Genomic DNA, 23683 nt, shown 5'->3' with positions numbered 1-23683 from the left:
GATTGGCGAACTGAAACTGATACTCGGAACCTCAGTGATTTCTCTCTATCAATAAGTGAGATGAGGGCCTGAGTGCAAATATCAACAATTCAAAACAGACAAGAAAGCAGTGATGAGGATGCAACATGCCTTACAAATAGGTGTGGGTCAAGAACGTGGCAGAGGAAATGTGCGAAAGTGCGCAATTATTTCCTTATGTAGAAAAATAGAAAACTCTTAAAATCAACTGTTAATCATAGGGCCTTAAGATGCCTATTCACATATCACAAATTAACAAGAATGGTAAACAATTAATCAATTAAGGAGTTATCTTAATCTTTATTATAAAATAATTGGGGCACAAATTTTACAGCAATTACAGAGGATCAAGGAGACACAACACCTAGAATACTATGCATAGTTGCTGTTTCCTAAGTCAGTACATTCTTGACTTAGATGATGTATAAAGTTCATTGGGCCAACTCTTCAAGGAGGAAACCTGTTCAATCAATTGAGAATGCATTGAATAAGTCAATATTTGGACTTCAGATGAGAAACAACCTCAGTGGAATATATGCCTAGAAATTCATTCCCCAGGCAGTGATACTAAAAACATTGGTGGATTGTACACTGCTTTCCACTGAAATCATTGAACTTCTTGTCATCTTTTGCAGTGCACTCCCCATCTTCATTTGTCTTTAATCTCCACCACTCTCTCGTCCTACTTCATTTTGTCTTCGATTATTTCAACCTTTTCTTTCCTCTAACCCTCTGTTCTTTCCTCATCTCCTCACCATGACTTGTTGCCTTCCTCTCCTCACCATTTAAATCTTAATCCTTTTCTCTTACCCTTTCCCCCTCCACTGTATTTTTCTTCTTAAGAGTTCACAATTTCTTAGGACCACTATAATTTGATACAAGATACTTTATGCTTTATGTCCTTGAAGTGTTCTTTCAGATTATTATACAGAAATGAGAAAGACAAGAATGGTTGATGTCTCTTTAATCCTAAGACATTTTGCCAAGTAGATGTAGGTCCATGTTAGGTATGAGACACATATTCAATCCTGCTAGTGGATTAAATGTTCTGTGCTTCCAAAGGGTAGGTGAGGTTTGCCTTCTCCATTTTTGCAGCTCTCCTCTGGAACAGCACTAACCCCCTGTGAATAGGTAAGATCCAGAGTCTCAGAACAGGGATGGATCTATATTTGGAGAAAAGTAAATATCATTAAATTTCTTACATATACAAATACAAAATGTACAGCAAGGAATGATCTTACTTTTGGTTTATACACCAAACAGAAACTTGCATTGAATCCTGGTGCCAACAAGTAATATGTCTAGTCACAAGTAATACTCTTTCTTTGCAAATGCCAGAGAAGCATCTGGATGTTTAGTCCTGTATGTTTAGTCCAGGCAGTTACATCTAATCATTCAATGTGAAATAAAGTTCCGGCAGACTCAAAGTTAGTGCTCCAGCTTTGCAACTCTGTACAAGTTTAGATGGTTTAATCTCCTCTAAATTCCAAACACATAATTATATTGAAAGGCTGAGATAGAGTGGACATGGAGAGAAGGTTTTCCATAGTGGGGAAGGAAGAGGGCTCATAGAGCCTCAGAAAATAAGGATGTCCTTTTAAAACAGAGATGAGGAGGAATTTCTTTAATCAGATGGTTGTGAATCTGTGGAATTCATTGTCACAGTCATGTGAAATATTTAAAGTGGAGGTTGATAGGTTCTTGAATTAGTAAGGGGGTCAAAGATTACAGGGAGAAGACAAGGGAATGGGGTTGAAAGGGAAAATAAATCAACCCTGATGGAATGATGGAGCAGACTTGATTGGCTGAATAGCCTAATCCTGCTGATACATCTTCTGGTCTTAATAGAAAAATTAATACTGAACATGAAAAAGTCTGCAGCTGCTGAAAATCCAGAGCAACACACACAAAATGTCGGAGGAACACAGCAGGTCTGGCAGCATCTATGGAAATGAATAAACAGTTAACGTTTCAGGCCAAGACCCTTCATCAGGACTGGAAAGGAAGGGGAAGATGCCAGAATAAAAAATGGGGGTGGTGAGGGAAGGAGGCTAGCTGAAAGGTGTTAGGTGAAGCCATTTTGGTGGGAAAGGTAAAGGGCTGGAAAAGAAAGAATCTGATAGGAGAGAAAAGTGGACTGTAGGAAAAAGGGAAGGAGGAGGAGGAGCTGTAAGTGATAGGCTGGTGAGAAGAGGTAATAGAAGAAGAGATGGGAATGAGAGACTTTTTTTTTAAATGGAAGAATTCAATATTTGTGCCATCAGGTTATCCAGACAGAATACAGGGTGTTGCTCCTCCATGATGCGAGTGATAGGGTGAGAAGAGGTATGGTTAAGATAACCATGGAATTGGTGGGTTTATAAAAGATGCTGGTTGAGAGTTTGTCCAGAGATGGAGATAGAGAGATCAAGAAAAGGGAGGGAGGTGTCAGAAATGGACCAAGGGCGTTTAAGGTCAGGGTGGAAGCTGGAGGCAAAGTTGATGAAATTGACGAGCTCAGCATGGGTGCATGAAGCAGCACCAATGCAGTCGCCAATGTAGCAGAGGAAGAGTTGGGGAGTATTACCGGGGAGGGCTTGGAACATGGGACATTTCTACATAGCCAAAGAGGCAGGCATAGCTGGGGCCCTTGTGGGTGCCCATGGCTACTCCTGTCTGGAGAAAGTGGGAGCAGCTGCAGGAAAAATTGTTGAGGGCGAGGACCAGTTGATACTGAGCTGCTGATGAAATTCGGAGAAATGATTGAAGAGTTTGGCTTACAGAAGTGACGAGCAATGAGGGGAAAATACAATGCTCTAATAGTTGTAGATGTGGAGAGTTAGAGGGGAAAACTCATGAAGACATTGGAGAAGAGGAATTAAATTTTTTGACAATGTACATGGGTATTTGGAGGCTTTACAGATCAACATGCAAAAGTAATAGGTGGTTGCTGCGGAACAGGATATAGGAAATGGAGTTTTGGTTCAATTCATGGCATGAAATGGTGAGCTAATTAAGTGCAGGAGTAGTGTCAGCCAGAAGGACATTGGAATAATTGAGCTAGCACGTGACAGCATCAAATCAAGTGTTGTCTAGTTACAAAGTAAGAAATTTGACTGCACTTCAGCGAAGCTGAGGTGCCGTAAATAACGGAGGCACAAAGTACTGAAATTCGGACAAGACTCTGGAGAAACGCAAGTGTTCAAGCAACATTGGTGGAGGAAAATGGACAATGTGTTAAGTAAACACCTTCATCTGGACTGAAAGATAGAAGGAAGATAGCAAGTATAAAAAGTTAGAGAGGTGTGCTGCAGGCAGTTAAGTATTATTTTTCTAATTCACCATAATTTAAAGTGGATAAATGTGAGGTTATCCACTTTGGTGGCCAAGAACAGGAAAACAGATTATTATCTGAATGGTGGCCGATTAGGAAAAGGGGAGATGCAACAAGACCTGGGTGTCATTATACACCAGTCATTGAAAGTGGGCATGCAGGTATAGCAGGCGGTAAAAAAGGCGAATGGTATGCTGGCATTCATAGCAAGAGGATTCGAGTACAGGAGCAGGGAGGTACTACTGCAGTTGTACAAGGCCTTGGTGAGACCACACCTGGAGTATTGTGTGCAGTTTTGGTCCCCTATTCTGAAGAAAGACATTCTTGCCATAGAGGGAGTACAAAGAAGGTTCACCAGATTGATTCCTGGGATGGCAGGACTTTCATATGATGAAAGACTGGATCAACTAGGCTTATACTTGATGGAATTTAGAAGATTGAGGGGGGATCTTATTGAAACGTATAAAATTCTAAAGGGATTGGACAGTCTAGATGCAGGAAGATTGTTCCTGATGTTGGGGAAGTCCAGAATGAGGTGTCACAGTTTGAGGATAAAGGGGAAGCCTTTTAGGACCCAGATGAGGAAAAACTTCTTCACACAGAGAGTGGTGAATCTGTGGAATTCTGTCACAGGAAACAGTTGAGGCCAGTTCATTGGCTATATTTAAGAGGGAGTTAGATATGGCCCTTGTGACTAAAGGGATCGAGGGGTAAGGAGAGAAGGCAGGTACAGGGTTCTGAGTTGGATGATGAGCCATGATCGTACTGAATGGCGGTGCAGGCTCGAAGGGCCGAATGGCCTACTCCTGCACCTATTTTCTATGTTTCATAAGACAGTGATTTGTGGATCCTGGTGAGGAGAGGTAATAGGCAGATGGAGGAAGGAAGTGTAAGCGAGGCTGGGAGGTGATAGGTGGAGGCAATAATGGGCTGCAAACACTGGATTCTGATGGGAAGAAAAGAAATAGTGGAAGGAACACCTGGGTTAAGAATTTAATTTTTGCAATTGTTGAATAATTATAAATCGATTTCTGGGTACATGTTGAGACAATGCACTTGAGATCATCTAATGTCAAAAGGAATACAAAAAGAAAACAAAAAGAAAATTTATGGAAATTATTCAATTCAATGGGCATTGTTAATGAGAATTACGAAAAGGGGCATTCCATTCTGGAAGGTCAAATTTGGGTATCAAAAAATTACTTCTCTTAACCATGAGGATTTAAAAAATAAATAAAAGTTCTCCATGTGTAGTCTGACATTCGTAAATTCTGAGGAATAAGTACAAAATGCTGGAGGAACTCAGAAGGTCTAAGGAATAAAGGGCCATTGTTTTGGGCCGAAACCCTTCATCAAGGTGACAAAGGAAGGGGAGAGAAGCCAGAATAAGAAAGTGGGTGGAGGGGAAGGAGGACAAGCTGGCAAATGAAAGGTGAAATAGGTGAGCAGGAAGATGGGTGGCTGGGTGAAGTGAGAAGTTAGGCGATGATAAGTGGAAGAGGTAAAGGGCTAAAGGGGGAATCTAATTGGAGAGGATAGGAGAAAGGATGGGAGAAAGGGATAGAGGAGGGGCACCAGGGAAGGTGATGGGCAGGTGAGGAGTAAAAAAAGGTAGGAGTGGAGCCAGAATAGGGAATAGAAAAGGAGAAGGGAAGGGGGATTGAAATGACTGGAAGTTAGATGTTCAAGCCATCAGGTTGGAGGAAGCCAGATGGAGTATGAGGCATTGCTCCTCCAACCTTCACACAATTTCACAAAATTATTCAAAGAGCAAGGGAAATATCAACTGACTATACTGTGTTAAGCTCCTTAAGAATATGGACAGTTCATGCACATTCTTCTCAATTTGAAAAGTACAGGCCTACTGTTTAATCTCTCCTCGTACAAGTCCTCTACCCCAGAATACCATTATAAGTTCCAACTAAAACAAAGTACATCCAATGAGCCACAACTTTTTTTGTTCATTTCTTCCATTTAACATTTACGATCACCAGATCCTCAACTATTTTGAAACCAAAAATATCAAAATATGCTCTCATGATAAAATTTATCAGGAAAATATTCAAACATAATAAATCAATAAGGTTGATATGTGAATGTTATGTCAGCATTAAAAATAATTAGTCAGTAAGGAACTGTGTTATGATGTATTTTTATATGAAAATTGAGAAGAGTTTGGTTTTCAAGGAACTCTCAAAGAGAGGTTGTTAACTACTTATATAAATGATAACTTTTTTTAAATAAAGCTTGTACCTTAAGCCCCAAAGCTTACACACAAAAATTAGAATGATTTGCAGCTGGAAACAGAAAGACAGTAAATACTTGAAGTTATGTTCGAAATAAGTCATGACAATTTGATCCCAAAGGCTTCAATGATATAATTCACATAGCTCCACCTAGTGAAAAATAAACATCTATAACTCCCCATGGACCGTATTGCTTAACTGCATGCAGTGCAACTTTAGCACTGTCATATTCTGTTAGTTTCACATTTTTAACTAGTGAGCTGTTCCTTACATGTCTTTGGTGCTTTCTTTACTTCTAAAACAATGTACAAAACGGCACAATTTCTGCCTTTTTTTGTTAACTTTTGTGATGCTCAAACTCCCAAAACATATACCCAGCAAATACACACCAGATGTAATAATTGAAAAAAAAGTTGTTTTGTTATCTTTGGATGCTAATTTCATAGTATTTCCACAACTGATGAAAATTATCAGATTACAACAAAGATTTGTAAAGCACAATACCTATTATGAGCCCAATATGTGAAATTCTTGAGAACTGTGTTAGGTTCTGCCCTTCATACTTCAAAAAGAACAGAGGCAATAGCCATGGTCTGAAACAAAACTTACAAAGACACAACAAAGCTAAGAAGTAAATAAACATTGTGGAATGCACTGCCTGAGTCAGTGGTGGAGGCAGATACACTAGCGAAATTTAAGAGACTACTAGACAGGTATATGGAGGAATTTAAGGTGGGGGGTTATATGGGAGGCAGGGTTTAAGGGTCAGCACAACATTGTGGGCTGAAGAACCTGTACTGTGCTGTATCATTCTATGTTCTATGAGCTAGAGCTCGCTCTTCTTTAAATAAAAAAAAGGTGACTTCACAGAGGTCTTTAAAATATTGAAGGGGGTTGATAGAGTTTGATGAAATTTGTGAAGCATCTAAGAATATGAAATAGTCACCGACAAACTCATTAAGAAATTCAAGGAAAATTTCCCTCAAAATGTGGCTGGAACATGGAATTTGCTACCACACAAGACAGCGTAGATGAACAACATTGTTTATGGAAGAGAAGATGATGCTACTGCTATTTCTCTCTATGTAGATCCTGCTCGATCTGCTCAGTGTCTCCAATCATTTTTTAAAACTTATTTTTAGCATCTGTACTTTTTTGCTTGATAATTCTGCATCTAGTTAAAATCTGACTTGCTTAAGCAATTATAACTGTGTGAGTAGTGATTTAAAAAGTGTCTGTTGTCAACCTCACTTACCACTAAAAACATTTGATTCCTCACATTTGACAGGAGGGTACAAGTTAAAGGAAATTAAATATTTTAAGATACAGCTGTAACAAGGAGGGTAGACCATTGCATACAAAATTTTACCAGGCATCCAGAATGAGATGGCAATCACAGATGATGGTGGGTGCTCATATGACTGAGACCAGAACTGTTGTCTCTTTGGTGCATTTCATTAACTGCAAATTTTGATCCTCACAGTGTTATTCTTTTGAGCTTGATTTATGCTGAAATCACACAAAGAATTGAACATCTACAATGGAAAATAAGGTCAATTGAGAAGGAATTCAAAGAGATAACAGTGTTGCATTCTTCTGTCTCGAAAGACTGTGGGTAGTATACGAGAAAGGCCAGGTCGTAGTGGTGTACTTCCAAGAGTGGCTGAGGAGTCCTACCCTGGAATGACAGTCTCTGGCAGGGCTGAGGAATTCCACCCTGCAGGTGAAGGAAGAGAGGCATCTGGCTGGAGTGACTCTCTCCTTCCACTGAGCCCTGTCAACAGCCAAATCATCAACCCGAGTACTTCTGCTCTTTTCCAACTGCCCGACTCCAAACAACCCAGCTGTCTGGTATGCCTTCCCAGTTGTTCACATCAATGTTGGCCAGCTTCAGATCCCTTTTGCAGACATCCTTGAAGCGAAGTTGTGGACAACCATCGAGGCATGCACCCTCTGCCAGCTGCCCACACAGCAAGTCTTACAGGATTCGACCGGATCCCTTTCTCCTGACATGTCCTAACCATCTGAACTGCCCGTGGTTGAGGAGGGCAAACTCTCATATTGTCAGACCTTTGTATTAGCGGCTCTGTCCTGTCAAGTTTTCTTCTGAGGCAGCGTAGGTGAAAGCTGTTCAGTTTCTCTTGGCCAGCATAAATTGTCCAGGCTTTGCTGCTGTACAGGAGAGTGCCAAGAGCACAAGCCTGGTGTGCAAGCAGGGTGGTAGTTGTAGTCAGAAGGCTGTTGCTCCACACTCTCTTGTTCAGCCGAGCCATGACAGCTGCAGCCTTGGCTATTTTGTTGCTCAGCTCAGCATCAAGAGACAGTGTTTGGGATGGTTGACCCAAGAATCAACCACCTCTAAAGTGTGACCATCAATAGTGATGCATGGGAGGGAGTTGGTGTCCTGGACATCTGTTGTCTTTAAGTTGATACAGTCTGAACCCCTTGCAGAAATGGGACAGGTGGTCCAAGAGGTGCCGCAGTAGGGCTTCTGTGTGCGAGGGTAGTGGTGCGTCGTTAGCGAACAATAGCTTGCAAATGAAAACCTCTCGGATCATGATCTTGATGCAAAGGCGAGCAATGTTGAAAAGCTTGCAGTCAACCCTGGTAAGTAGGTAGACAGCCTCAGGGCATTCTCCAGAAGCATACTGAAGCAGCATGGAGATGATGCCAAAGAGTGCTGGTACCAGAACACAAATTGCCTTACTCCACCTCTCACTGGGAAGGTTTTCAAAGCTACAGCATTAAAGCAGACAATACTGTACATGTCTTCATGAAGATGATCATGCTCAGCAGTTTTGGAGGACAGCCTGTCTTCTGCAGCAACCTGAAGAACCCCATTATGCTGGCCAGGTCGAATGCCTTTTGTCAAGTTGATGAATGCGATGAAGAGTGGCTTTTGCTGCTCTCAACATTCTTTCTGTAGCTGGTGTTGAGAAACTCATATCCACATTGGATCTGCCTGCTCCTAAACCACACTACAACTCTGGGTAGATAAGCTGTTGCACCCTCGCCAAAACAACTTGGGCAAATTCCTTTCCCACGATGCTGAAGATGTCGCGGTAGTTGATACAGTCACTGCGATTGCTCTTTTTCTTGTACAAGGTGACAGTGTCTCGCATGTCTTGTGGCATGTCTAGCCTTTCTCCTAGCAAAGACAGAGCTGGGTTGACACTCTTCAAAACTTCTAGAGGGATACAGCATTTCCAGGGGCCTTCCTGCAAATGAGATAGTCGATAGCTTTGCTGAGTTTGTAGTACATCCAGCTCCTCCATGACTGCTAGCTCTGGGATAGCCTCCAGTGCAGAGCTTGTGCCCACATTCTGGGCTGAATACAACTCTAAGTGGTGCTCAACCCACTGTTGGAGCTGCATGACTTGACTTGACGACTTCTCCAATCTTAGAGAGGAGAGAGGGAGTAGTTTTCAGTCATGTGTTTAGAGAGCAAGGAGGGAGTGGAAGTGAGCAGTTTGCAGGGTATCACTGGGATAGGGTGAGCTGTGTGAGTGGTGTGAGGGGCTGGAGAGAGAGTAACTAGTTTGCAGGGGTGTGTTCAGAGAGCTCAGGGGTAGTGAGCAGTTTGTAGCAGGAAGCATGTGAGAGTCTGAACAGTTCCAGGGCTGGAGTCAGCAGAAAAAAATTACTACATACATTTTATATAATATCCAAGCAAGCTTCTGCATTCTTGGAAAGCTCTATAGTTGCATACTGATAGATCAAATTTATTCAGAATACATAAAACAGCAACTTTTTTCTTTGTGTTAATTAGAGAACTGTCAATTTGAATTTTGTAAAGAATCTTACAAAATTTCATTGTTCGATAAAAAAAACAAAAAAAAAAGCAATTGTTTTACTGTGAATAAGTTATTTATTAATAAATTCCACAGCTATTGCCAGGTAGGATTTGTCTATTTTTAGCCAAACATTTGTTTAAGCTTTTTAAAAAAAAATTTCATATTTAAATACAATGGTTCTTTACTGAATACTTAAAGTTATATACTTTTAATTCAAAAGCAAATTTCTAAATTATAGAATTTAATAATTTGCACATTCAATTACAATGTGCATATAAAGAGAAAGAAAATTTGGGGGAAAATTTACTTAATAATACTCAATGAAAATGTAAATTGTAGCAACCTATGAAAATACAAAATATAAGCCACATTCATTATTCCATGGCAGATTAAAAAGTAAAAAGATACCATTACTTGTTCAAATGTGGCAACAAGATGTTTTATTACTGTTAATAGCACCAAATGTACACTAGTGGTTATCATTGCAAATGCACTCCTTTGAATGGTGTTTCTAATTCCCTCACCATCATGCAAGTATACAAAACAAAAAGTGGACAAAATCATAACATTAATTTATACACTGAACCCTAGGTAATGAACAGGTTCCATTTTTACTGATGTCCTTAAGTCAAGTATGTCACTAAGTTGGAAAATCATCTGATATAGTAACTATACTTCCATGGCATCAAAAATTACAAACTGATAAAGACGTGGAGAAAGAGAGGAACTCGTTCTGTTGTTTGCAGGATTGAACATGTGCGTACAAGTCAGGCTAATGAATTTAACAACATTATGGCAGCTCATTTGTGCCTACTGATGTCTGTCTACATACATAACCCAGGGCTGGCAAGTACACAAGAGTTACTAATTTTAAGAGGTTGAGTGGGGCTATTATGTTGAAAACTTCAAAATAGCATTTGAAGTATTACATGTCCAGATACTCTAGGAGTTTAAAGCAATGGAAAGGAAACTGAATACATGTACTCATATACTTTCTAGAAAGAAAACATTAAAATTAAAACTGCTCACATAGATAAGATGACGAAGATAAATGAAGCTTGAAAGAAATGGAGAATATATCAAGAGAAGGCTAAAATTCAAGAATTGCGAACACATCTGCATCTATTGACTGTAAAGGTATCATTCTGCAGGTGCACTTCTGTTTATTGATTTGTGCCAGTAATGGGTGAAAGCTGTACAAGTTGCTCCAATTAAAACTCCACCTCCATTGCTTGAATGGAGTGTTTGAGATTCAAAGTATTTGCATATGGCACTACAAGCCTTGAAAAAGGTGATGCAGAGGAAATGTCTTGTATCCATAAGGTCAGAAAGCAGTAGCAGTAGAAACGAAGAACCTGCATACAGAGCAGTAAGGAGTTCCATTAATCTCATTTATGTGTTTGAGGGCAGCACATGAAAGCCCTCCCCATCACTGAACACATCCACAAGGAGTGCTATCACATAAAAAGTAGTTTCCATCATCAAAGACAACCCCTATCGAGGTAATGCTCTCTTCTCATGCTGCCATCAGGAAGGAGGTACAAGAGCCTCAGGACTCACACCATCATACTCAGACAGTTATTACCCCTCAACTATCAGGCTCTTGAACCATGGTGGATTTCACTCACCCCAACACCGAACTGATTCCATAACACAAGGACTCACGTTCATAGACTCTACAACTCATGTTCTCAATAGTTATTTATTATTATTATTTTGTTTTATTCTTTTTTGTATTTGTACAATTTGTTGTCTTTTGCACGTTGGTCATTTGTGTGCAGTTTTTCATTGATTCTGTTGTGTGAACACTTGCAAGAAAATTAATCAGGGTAGTACATGGTGTTATAGATTCTTGATTGGTCAGGGGTTGAAGGGATATGGGGAGAATGCTGCAGATTGGGGGTGAGAGGAAAATTAGATCAGCCATGATGAAATAGCAGCGCAGACTTGATGGGCCAAATTGCCTAATACTGCTCCTATATCTTATGGTTATACAAAAGGCCATAAGACATAGCAGCAGAATTAGGCCATTTGGCCCATCAAGCATGCTCCATCATTGAATCACGGCTGATCCTTCTTTCCCCTCCTCAGCCATCTCCCCATAACCAACCAAGAAACTATCAAGCTCTGCCTTAAATACACCCAACAACCTGACCTCCACAGCTGCCTGGTAATAAGTCCCACAAATTCACCACCCTCTGGCTAAAGATATTTCTCCATACCTGTTTTAAATGGATGCCCCTCTATCCTGAGGCTGTGCCCTCTTGTCCAAGACTCCTCTACCATAGGAAACATTCTTTCCACATCTACTTTGTCTAGGCTTCTCAACACTCAAAAGATTTCAATGAGACACCCACTCCCCATCCTTCTAAATTCCAGTGAGTAGAAACCGAGAGCTGTCAATCGTTCCTCATATGATAACCCTTTCATTCCCGGAATCATCCTTGTGAACCTCCTCTGAACCCTCTCCAATGCCAGCACATCTTAGATGAGGGGCCCAAAACTGCTCACAATACTCAAGGTGAGGCCTCACCAGTGCCTTATAAAGCCTCAGCATCACATCCCTGCACTTGTATTCTGGACTTCTTGAAATTAATGCTAACATTGCATTTGCTTTCCTCACCAACTCTACCTGCAAGTCAACCTTTAGGCCGTTCTGCACAAGGACTCCCAAATCCCTTTGCAGCTCAGATTTTTGGATTTTCTCCCTATTTAAAAAAAATGTCTGCACATTTATTTCTTCGACCAAAGTGCACGACCATGCATTTTCCAACATTGTACTTCATTTGCCACTGTCTTGTCCATTCTCCTCATTTGCTGGTCCTTCTAAAGCCTGTTTTCTCAATACTACCTGCCCCTCCACCAATCTTCAAATCATCTCCGAACTTGGCAACAGAGCCATCTATTCCATCATCTAAATCATTGATATACAGCATAACAAGAAGTGGTCCCAATATCGACCCCTGCAGACCACCACTACACACCATCAGCCAACCAGAAAAGGATCTTTTTATTCCCACTCTCTGTCTCCTACCAATCAGCCAATGTTCTAACCATGTCAGTAACTTGCCTGTAATACCATGGGCCCTAAACTTGGTAAGCAGCCTTGTGTGACACATGTTAAAGGCCATCTGAATTTTAAGTTGATCTCAATTATATGGTGATCACTACCTCCTAAATGTTCTTTTATCTTAATCTCCCTTATCACCTCTGGTTCATTACATAACACCCAATCCAGTATAACTGATCCCCTAGTAGGCTCAACGACAAACTGCTCTAAAAAGCCATCTCATAGGCATTCAACAAATTCACTCTTGAGATCCATTTCCAACTTGATTTTCCCAGTCAACCTGCATGTAGAAATCTCCCATGACTATCATAACATTGCCCTTCTGACACGCCTTTTCTATTTCCTGTTGTAATCTGTGGTCCACGTCCCAGATACTGTTGGGAGGCCTGTATATAACTGCCATCAGGGTCCTTTTACCCTTGCAGTTTCTTAACTCAACCCACAGGGATTCAACATCTTCCAATCTTATGTTACATCTAATGATTTGATGCCATTCTTTACCAGCAGAGGCACTCCACTCCCTCTGCCTACCTTCCTATCGCTCTGTTACAAGGTGTAACCTTGGACACTTAGCTCTCAATTAAAACCATCCTTCAGCCATGGTTCAGTGATGGCCACAACATCATACCTGACAAACTGTAATTGTGTAACAAGCTCAGCTACCTTATTTCTTATCCTCCGTGCATTGAAATACAACACTTTGTGTCCTATGTTTGCTACCCTTTTTGATTCTGCATCCCTAATGCACTGATACTCACCCTGCTGGCTGTTATTATGCCCCATATACAGACACCATGGTCCTCCCATGCTTAATCTTCCACCCCCAATCCAACCTTTCCTGCATGGGAGGGAGAACCTATAAATTAGCACAGCAACTGGTGCAGAGCCCAAGAGATCATCCTTTCCAATGTTCAAGTACAACCAACTTCATTCAGACACATAGGCCCAACCATAATGAACAACTGTCAGAACTTAAAATGCAGCACAAGCAGCAGCTACTTAACATCTGGGTGCTAGAATTCTTTGCTGGAATGAAGTCTCTACTTCCGATTATAATTTAAATCAGTGTATAAAGGAGATTAGGAGGTATCATAGCAATCAGGCAACCTGCAATGTAACAGATTAATAGCACTGCTGAGAGTTTATGGTTATGTACTTTGGCAGAAGGAATAAAGGCATTGATTATTTTCTAAATCGAAAAAGGATTCAGAAATAGAGATGCAAAGGGACTTGGGACCACATGCACAGGATTCCCTAAAGATTGACTTGCAGATTGAGTTGGTGGTAAGGAAGGTAAGTGCAATATTAGCATTCATTGAGTGGACTGCAATATAAAAGCAAGGATATTTAAAATGGAGTTCGCTGGATTCCTGATCAGTAATCAATAAGGCAGGGTAAGTACTATAAAAAAACATTTCTAATGGCAATCTTCACATTTTCACCATTGTCATGCCATTGGTGCTCTTGTTGCTGCTTATTACTATGGATTCTTTAGGTGCTAGTACACAGCACACTTTCAAAGGGTACAGATATAACAGGCAATTATAGAGGTGGTGGTGAGAGAGGAAGGGAAAATTCATTTTGCAGTTTTGATTTGGAAAATCGCTGATGTATGAAGAGAGGATATGCTTGATAGGTTGTCTAGTGAGTGGTTGAATTTAGAAATAAGGGGATGATCACCTTGATGAGATTGTAATAATAGACCACACACCCCCCCCACTCTCACCACAAATAGTCAGAATTAGAGGAATAAATCTGTAGAGAAATTGCAGAAAGCTTCAAGAATAATTGGACTGTAATTGTGAGTGATTTCAACTTCCCTCACATTGATTGCCATGGTGCAAAAGGCTTGAATGGGGTGGAATTTGTTGTGTCCAGGAAAGTAATCTCAAGCAACAGATAGATGGCCCGCACTGAGCAGGGAAAATATGTGACTGCCTATGAGAAGTGATGCAGGAGAAATTACATTAGCGTCAGTGGGAGGGCACTCTGACACCAGCAACTATAACTGCATTAGCTTTAAAAAAGTTATGGAAATGGACAAGATTTTAATTTGTAAACCAGTCCTAAGATGGGGCATGGCAAAGTTTGAAGGTATTAAATGGAAATTTGCAAAGATTAACTGGTAGCAGCTGTTTGCAGGCAAAAGGATTTCTTTCAAGTCTGAGGCTTTTACAAGTGAGACAGGGAATGATCAGGGAGAGCATATTCCTGTTTGAGTGAAGGACAATGCTGGCAAAATTAGGGAACCATTGTTCACAAGGTATGTTCACCATTGTTCAGAAAGGATGCCATGTATCTGATTCAGGCAGTGGGGACCAAGTGAATCCCTTGTGCATTAGGGATGTAAGAGTATTCTTAAGGGAGAAATCAGGAGGGCTGAAAGAGGACACAAGACTAATCTGGCAGATAAGGTAATGGAGAATGAAAAGATTCTGCAAGTACTGGAGCAAAATGTCAAGGCAAGAAAGAATAGGTCTCCTTAGGGATCAATGTACTCATCAAAGTGTGGAGCTACAGGGGCTGAGCAATCTGTCAAATGAGTACATAATCATGTGTATTTACCATGGAGAAAGCCATGAAAGCCAAGAAAATAAAGGAAATGACTGGTGATGTATTGGAACACATCCATATTTAATAGAGGAGGTGCTGAGAGTCTCAAAACCTACAGAATGAAGGTGGGCAAAGCGTGATCAAGTTTATCCTACCATATTGTGGGAAACTTGAGGAAAAAAAATCAAAGTGGACCTGACAGAAATATTTGCATCATGTTTAGTCACAGGTGATATTGTGGAAAACTGGAGGGAGGCTGATGTTACGCATTTAAGATTAGTGGTGTGCCACAGCATATAGTTCTGGGTCCTCTGTTCACCATTTATATTAATCGTTTGGGTGACAACACGGTGAGTAAATTTGTGGACGGCACCAAAATCAATGCTGTAGGACAGTGAAGAAAGTTAGCTAGATGAACTGGGGAAGTGAATCACGGTGGCATTTTTCTCAGGTGTCAGATGTTGCATTCTGGTCTTACACTGTAAACAGCATTGGTCTGAAGAGTGTTGTATATGGACAGACCCATGGGTACACGTATAGAACTCCAAAGGGGGCTGCAGAGGTAGAAAGGGCAAATATTCCAGAAATTCCAGGCACAAAAGAACAAGTTTTGACTAAGATTAAAACACAGTAATTGTTCAGAACTAACTTCCCATTCTTTTTCCAAGAATCTTCAATCTAGAATCCAAAAATCACAAGAGCTACATAAACTTTAATTTATTAAATGTTGTTAAGCAATCACAGAATCAGCAATGAAGCAAATCATTTTTATTTTATTTATTTGTTGAGATATGGTACAGAATAGGCTCCCCCAGCCCTTCGAGCCACGCCACTCAGCAATCCCCAATTTAATCCTAGCCAAATCACAGGGCAATTCATAATGACCAATTAACCCACCAACTGTTGAACTGCGGAAGGAAACCGGAGCACCCAGAGGAAACCCTCGTGGTCACAGAGAGAATATGCAAACTCCTTACAGATGCAGTGGGAATTAAACCCAGGTCAGCTGTACTGTAAAGCATTGGATTGACCACTACGCTACCATATGACCAAATGTCAGGATCATGGTTGGATTGCCTGTAGTTAACCATGCTTCTATTTCAAACTTAGTTAGCTTATACAGTACAGTACCAGAACAAGCCCTTCTGCCAACAATGTCTGTGTTAAACATGATGCTAAATTAAACTAAACCTATTTGCATGCGCATGATCTACATTCCCCTCCCCCCCCGCCGCCCCATTCCTGCACGCCCATAAGCCTGCCTTGATGTCTCTTACGCTCCACTATCATATTTGATTCCATGATCATCCCTGGCAGTGTGTTCCAGGCAGCTACCACTCTGTCTTTAAAACAAAACTTATTCAGCATACCTCCTTGAAATTTTTCCTCTCTCACCATAAAGCAATGGCCTTTGTACATGACACTTCTATCCTTGGAAAAAGACCATCAAACTTGCCTTTACCTCTCATAATTTAATAAACCTCTGAGGCTTCCAACATTTCAGAAAAAACAATTCAAATTCAAGCTCTCCTTATAGCTAATATTCTCTAATCCAGACAACATCCTGGTGAACCTCTTCTGGCACCCTCTCCAAAGCCTCCACATACTTCCTATAAGGGGGCGGGGGCAACCAAAATTGCACAACATTTCTTTGCCTAACCGAAGTTTTATACAGCTGCAGCACAACTCATGTTCAATGCCCCAAACCAATGACAGCCAACATGTCATGTGCCCTTATCACCAGATTATTTGTGTTGCCATGTTCAAAGATCCATGGACTTGGATGCCAAGATCAGACTGTATGTGCAGCAATGCTCTTAAGGGCCATGGTATCTGCTATGCACTTTCCTCTTACATGTGACCTCACAAAGAGCAACACCTCAACAATTGCTAAGATTAAACTCCATCTCTCCACCCATATCTGCAGCTTATCGACATCCTCTGCATCCTTTGACAACCTTCTATGCTATCCACAACTATCTGTTTTTGTCATCTGCAAACATAATCATCATCATTTAATACAACAGAGGCCCCAAGGGGAATCCATGCAGAACACCACTGGTCATAAAACTTGTCATTGCTTAACCACTGATATATTTGTAAAAATCGTTTTCATAATCTTCTCAAAAGACTCAGATTTGTAAGATGACTTGCACAGTGATACCAACACTGTGCTCAACACTTTGATTTATGGAAGCCAAAGTGCCAGAAGCTCTCTTTATGACCCTATCTATCTGTGACACTGCTTTCAAAGAAAAATAACCTACTGCATTCCTCAGCACCCTACCACCAAATGTTCAAGTCCTACCCTGGTTGATCCTCCCAAATACAACACCTCTCACTTCCCAACTCTTCACTTCACCACAACACCCCCCCCCACCCTCGGTTTCACCTATCACCTTGTACTATTTCTTCCCCTCTCCTCAACTTCTTACAGACCTCATCTTCTTTCCCAGCCTTGATGAAGGGTCTCGGCCCAAAAAGCCCACTGTTTACTCTTCAATAGATGCTGCTATGCCTGCTGAGTTCCTCCAGCATTTTGTGTGTGTTGCTTAACATAATAGCTCATCACTGGTAATAACATGTTGAAACTTAACACTCTAGACAATGGCCTGCATGAAGCATGCACACCAGAGAAGAGGAAAGAATCAAGCTCCCAGAATAACACAATTTAGTGATCGTTAATTACCCATTCTTTTTCAAATGTGAGTAAATCCTACCCTGAACAATCCTCTTCACCGGCTTCCCTACCATTACCTGGCTTGTAATTTCCTGTATTTTCCCTTTGTCCTTCTTTTTAAAAAAACACTTTCCTCACCAGTGGTGGGAAAGAATAGAAATAGTTCTCTCATGACTCTCTCAGTAACCTGGATAGACCTGAAGACTTATATACCTATCTCAATCTTCAAAAGACTCAGCACAAGCACCTTCTTGATCTCAACATGCCCCAGGATTATCAGCATGCTCAATACTCACCTCACTATCCTTCATGTCCACTCCTCTCTGTGAAATAAAGTTGACATTTCTGTTATAATTGAGATTCCACACATGTACATTGCATACATCAATGAGGTACCAGTTTGAAGATGGATTAATCTCTTTAAGGTCTGGATAGAATCAGATTAAAATCAATTCACTCACTGTTAGGCCACCTCCCTATGCATTAACTGCAGAAGACAAACAAATTACTTCTATTCAATATGAAATTGCATCCAACGGTTTCATAACGTAACCTTTGAGATGTGCAACTTTACCGCTTTTCGCCATGTACTAAAGACTGAAGTTTGGCAAGACAGTAATAACAGAACTAGTTTTCTTGGCTCATTAATCCAGCATCAATTGAAGAGAAAGAAATATCTTCAGAGATGATACACTTGGTTATAAACAAAACACCAACAGCTATTAAATATTATTGTTAACTTTAACTGCTTTTATTATCAATTCCAGCAAACGTGATCTAACCTCTCCTGTTAACAAAACCCGAAGCAATGAATAGTTTGACTTCTTACTTAAGCTCCTTCCTAATACAATACTGTAACAAGCATGCCAAAGTTGATGCAACTTGCAGAATTTGATACCACTTTGATACCAATACATAAAATTTATTGCTAAGTGGGACGCTCAAGTCGGTATTATATGTCTGCCATTGATCTGAATATTAACTGTTTTTCCTCTCTCCCCTCTCAGATCCTTCTTGATCTTCAGCATTTCCAGAATCAACATTTACAGTGCTTTTGTTTTACATAAAACAAATTCAATCGATTAGATTATTAAATGCTCACTTACAATGAAAGACTGACCACTGAGGAAGCAAACATTTCAGCAGCACAAATTCAAACAAGGATTGAAATATTCTGATTCAAGAATTAAAATATGTGAATGAAGTGTGAGTGTATCCCATGTCCATGCAACATAGAGGGGATAAAGATCAGAATGTGTTTGAATAGGGCAACAAAGCTCTCAATCTAATTTGAGCCTTGAGATAAGACAACATAAAAGAAAACATGCAAATCTAGCAACTACAGTCATGAAAATAAATTCACTCTCAGTACCTTACCATAATTTGTACAATGGACCTTCACAAAAGGATTCCTTAAAATTCAAATTGCAGGAAAATGTCTATTATCCAGCAGAACGGAGGGGCTCCTTCTGTTCCATTTTCTGGGTACTTCTCAAAATTGTCCAACCCTTCCAAACAGAAAATTAAGACTTTCTAATAACAAGATGTTTCTACATACTGGTCTTCTCCTTAAGAGGAAAACACAAAAACAATTGCAATGCAAGGAACATTCAACCAAATCAAGCTTGAAGTGTGAAAGTATATTATATTGTATCATGCGAAAGGAACTGCTGTCAGGAAAAATGTAATGAGTTCCACCAGAACAAGACCAAAAGGTAACAGAAATACAGGTAATTGAATTTTTGTGCAAGTACAATTTGATTTTTTCTTAAAACTCAAGTTCACACTGCAAGAGGAAGTTAAATAGACATAATATAAATAAACCAGTTTTTCCAGTCCCAACAATAAGCACCTCCCTCCCCCAAAACCAGGTCAATCTCGACTTTCAACCCCAAATCAGGAAAAAAAATAATTGTTCACCAAGATAACAACAGTGCATATAGCAAAGCATTATTAGCATGTAGTCGGAAAGGCGAATCCATCTGCACTGTCCAAAAATGATACGCAAGACCAATAATCTAAGAGGAAGAAAATGGTTGCTTGTCCATGACAGAGGGGCAACTTCTATTTCATGTATGATACTATGACTGTAGAGCTGAACACTCTTACAACTTGGAAAGACTGCTAACCACTTCACATTCCACTTCTTACCTGAGCAGTTAATTCTATCATAACTGTGAGATCTCAATGTCTACTTAAGAATGTATAAATAATTGTGGTTTTGTACATATAAAAAAATGGAAAAGGTTATATGTGTGAAAAAAGTACATGATAATTGTGAATTCCTTATCCAAATAAAAATAAAATTTAAAAAAAAATTAAAAAAAAAAGAAATAGAAACTCACTACTGGAAGAACTAGTAAGATAAACCCAAGCTTAACTGCAGCTCTTCAAATCAGTCACACAGTGAAACATTAAAACTGTCAACAAAAATTAGCACCTGCATATTCTGCAAAACCGTACAAAATGAATTTGAAGTTGTACAGCGAGTCAGGCAGCATCTATGGAGAGAAATTGAAAGACAGTGCTTTGTGTTGAGATTTTCATCAGGATTGGAAGGAAAGAGGACAGCCACACAGTATAAAGGCTGTGGAAGAGGATGGAGCGAGAGCTGGTGGGTGGTAGGTGGATCTAGGTGATGGGGGATGATGGGCAGGTGAGGAGAAAGGGAGTGGGAATGATGCAAGAAGCTGGGATAAGACAAATAGAAGTTGCCAAGGGTTGAAGATGATAAGTCTGACAGGAGAAGGCCGTGCACCATGGAACAAAAGGAGGTGAAGAGCAAGGAAAATGTAGATAAAGGCAGTTCAAGGGGGCAGAGGAAAGGAAAAAGAAGGGATGATGTGAGTGTTGAGGCCAGTGGGATAAGGAAAAGAAGTGGGTGAAAGAAATGATTACCAGAAATTAGAGAAATCGATGTTCACAAAATTCTGCAAAGACTGGATATATGTTTAAATGTTTTAGTAAGTATTATCATAGATACTGATTTTTTTTAGTAATATTTTAGTAACTGCAGTCACAAAATGCAAAACTAAATTAAAAGAAAAAGATAAATTTTATGTAGAATATTAGTTAAATCACAAGAGTACTGTGCTGTTTGCACATTCAATCGGAAAAAATAATAACGACATAAATGACACTTATCCAGGAAGCAATATAACTTATGAATTCATAGCAGCTCACAACAGAACAGCTCCCATTCTTCCCTTTTTTTCCTAATGTCCATCAACTCTCACACTAATTATTTTACCACTTACCAAGCTGAGGGACAAATAACAGGAATACCAGGAGAGGAACCACGTGGTTGTAGGGAGAACATAAGAATTCCACAATGACAGCACCTGAGGTTACAATAGTACCTAGGTCCATGGAGCTGCAATACTACCTTTAGCCAAGAAGTTACTCAATTATGCCAAGAATTAGTGACTTGAGATAACAGAATTATTTAAATAGAAGGAAATTTTGCAGAAATAGAGAAAATCAGTGAAAGTAAGGATAATGTTTGGAAAAAAGTTAAAACCCATACCAAAAGAGGAACCCAAGTAAGTAAGTTATTGGTATGGAAGACCTAGGCAGTGATTTTTTAAAAATCTGAATTGAGATCAAATGGCTCCTTTTGAATGTTTGAAATTTCTTTGGCTTTGCAGTCTTAAAAGTTACTGTGCATCAGAATGTGTCAAAAGTGGAAGGAGTAATTAGTGCTCTACAAAATATTAAACTAAAAACATTCTGAGAATGAACAAACTTTTTTTTACAATTGCATTTCTTGGCAAATCAATAAATGTGGTCATGAATCTATACGTGCAACACACATCAAAGTTGCTGGTGAACGCAGCAGGCCGAGCAGCATCTGTAGGAAGAGGTGCAGTCGACGTTTCAGGCCGAGACCCTTCGTCAGGACTAACTGAAGGAAGAGTGAGTAAGGGATTTGAAAGTTGGAGGGGGAGGGGGAGATCCAAAATGATAGGAGAAGACAGGAGGAGGAGGGATAGAGCCAAGAGCTGGACAGGTGATAGGCAAAAGAGGATACGAGAGGATCATGGGACCGGAGGTCCGGGAAGAAAGACGGGGGGGGGGGGTGGACCCAGAGGATGGCAAGAGATATATTCAGAGGGACAGAGGGAGAAAAAAAGAGTGAGAGTAAGAATGTGTGCATAAAAATAAGTAACAGATGGGGTACGAGGGGGAGGTGGGGCCTTAGCGGAAGTTAGAGAAGTCGATGTTCATGCCATCAAGTTGGAGGCTACCCAGACGGAATATAAGGTGTTGTTCCTCCAACCTGAGTGTGGCTTCATCTTTACAGTAGAGGAGGCTGTGGATAGACATGTCAGAATGGGAATGGGATGTGGAATTAAAATGTGTGGCCACTGGGAGATCCTGTTTTCTCTGGCGGACAGAGCGTAGATGTTCAGCAAAGCAGTCTCCCAGTCTGCGTCAGGTCTCGCCAATATATAAAAGGCCACATCGGGAGCACCGGACGCAGTATATCAACCCAGTCGACTCACAGGTGAAGTGATGCCTCACCTGGAAGGACTGTTTGGGGCCCTAAATGGTGGTAAGGGAGGAAGTGTAAGGGCACGTGTCGCACTTGTTCTGCTTACACGGATAAGTGCCAGGAGGGAGATCAGTGGGGAGGGATGGGGGGGGACGAATGGACAAGGGAGTGGTGTAGGGAGCGATCCCTGCGGAATGCAGGGGGGGGGAGGGAAAGATGTGCTTAGTGGTGGGATCCCGTTGGAGGTGGCGGAAGTTACGGAGAATACTATGTTGGACCCGGAGGCTGGTGGGGTGGTAGGTGAGGACCAGGGGAACCCTATTCCTAGTGGGGTGGTGGGAGGATGGAGTGAGAGCAGATGTACGTGAAATGGGGAGATGTGTTTAAGAGCAGAGTTTACGTGAAATGGGGGATCTGCTCTCACTCCATCCTCCCGCCACCCCACTAGGAATAGGGTTCCCCTGGTCCTCACCTACCACCCCACCAGCCTCCGGGTCCAACATATTATTCTCCGTAACCTCCGCCACCTCCAACGGGATCCCACCACTAAGCACATCTTTCCCTCCCCCCATCTCTGCATTCCGCAGGGATCGCTCCCTACACAACTCCCTTGTCCATTCGACCCCCCCCATCCCTCCCCACTGATCTCCCTCCTGGCACTTATCCGTGTAAGCGGAACAAGTGCTACACGTGCCCTTACACTTCCTCCCTTACCACCATTCAGGGCCCCAAACAGTCCTTCCAGGTGAGGCAACACTTCACCTGTGAGTCGACTGGGGTGATATACTGCGTCCGGTGCTCCCGATGTGGCCTTTTATATATTGGCGAGACCCGACGCAGACTGGGAGACCGCTTTGCTGAACATCTATGCTCTGTCCGCCAGAGAAAGCAGGATCTCTCAGTGGCCACACATTTTAATTCCACATCCCATTCCCATTCTGACATGTCTGTCCACGGCCTCCTCTACTGTAGAGATGAAGCCACACTCAGGTTGGAGGAACAACACCTTATATTCCGTCTGGGTAGCCTCCAACCTGATGGCATGAACATCGACTTCTCTAACTTCCGCTAAGGCCCCACCTCCCCCTCGTTACTTATCTGTTACTTATTTTTATGCACACATTCTTTCTCTCACTCTCTTTTTTCTCCCTCTGTCCCTCTGAATATACCTCTTGCCCATCCTCTGGGTCCCCCCCACCCTTGTCTTTCTTCCCAGACCTCCTGTCCCATGATCCTCTCGTATCCCTTTTGCCTATCACCTGTCCAGCTCTCGGCTCTATCCCTCCCCCTCCTGTCTTCTCCTATCATTTTGGATCTCCCCCTCCCCCTCCAACTTTCAAATCCCTTACTCACTCTTCCTTCAGTTAGTCCTGACGAAGGGTCTCGGCCTGAAACGTCGACTGCGCCTCTTCCTATAGTTGCTGCTTGGCCTGCTGCGTTCACCAGCAACTTTGATGTGTGTTGCTTGAATTTCCAGCATCTGCAGAATTCCTGTTGTTTATGAATCTATACGT

General features: G+C 41.2%; 1 protein-coding gene across 2 annotated transcripts in view; it reads right to left on the bottom strand.

Annotated features, from left to right (window-relative positions):
* Positions 1-304: 304 nt before the first annotated feature.
* The window catches only part of ilrun (inflammation and lipid regulator with UBA-like and NBR1-like domains), a 138820-nt gene continuing 115441 nt past the window's right edge, over positions 305-23683 (bottom strand). Inside the window, exon 5 of one of the 2 annotated variants that reach the window (XM_063065631.1) lies at positions 305-1181. In XM_063065631.1, the coding sequence (XP_062921701.1) occupies positions 1050-1181 (132 nt within the window). In that variant the 3' untranslated portion in view covers positions 305-1049. Of the gene's footprint in view, positions 1182-17970; positions 19183-23683 lie in introns of those variants that run through there. The other variant, XM_063065633.1, reaches the window with a different exon arrangement.

Source organism: Mobula hypostoma, chromosome 13, assembly GCF_963921235.1.
Source record: "Mobula hypostoma chromosome 13, sMobHyp1.1, whole genome shotgun sequence".
Lineage (NCBI taxonomy): Eukaryota > Metazoa > Chordata > Chondrichthyes > Myliobatiformes > Myliobatidae > Mobula > Mobula hypostoma.
This window is presented reverse-complemented; position numbering and strand designations above follow the sequence as displayed.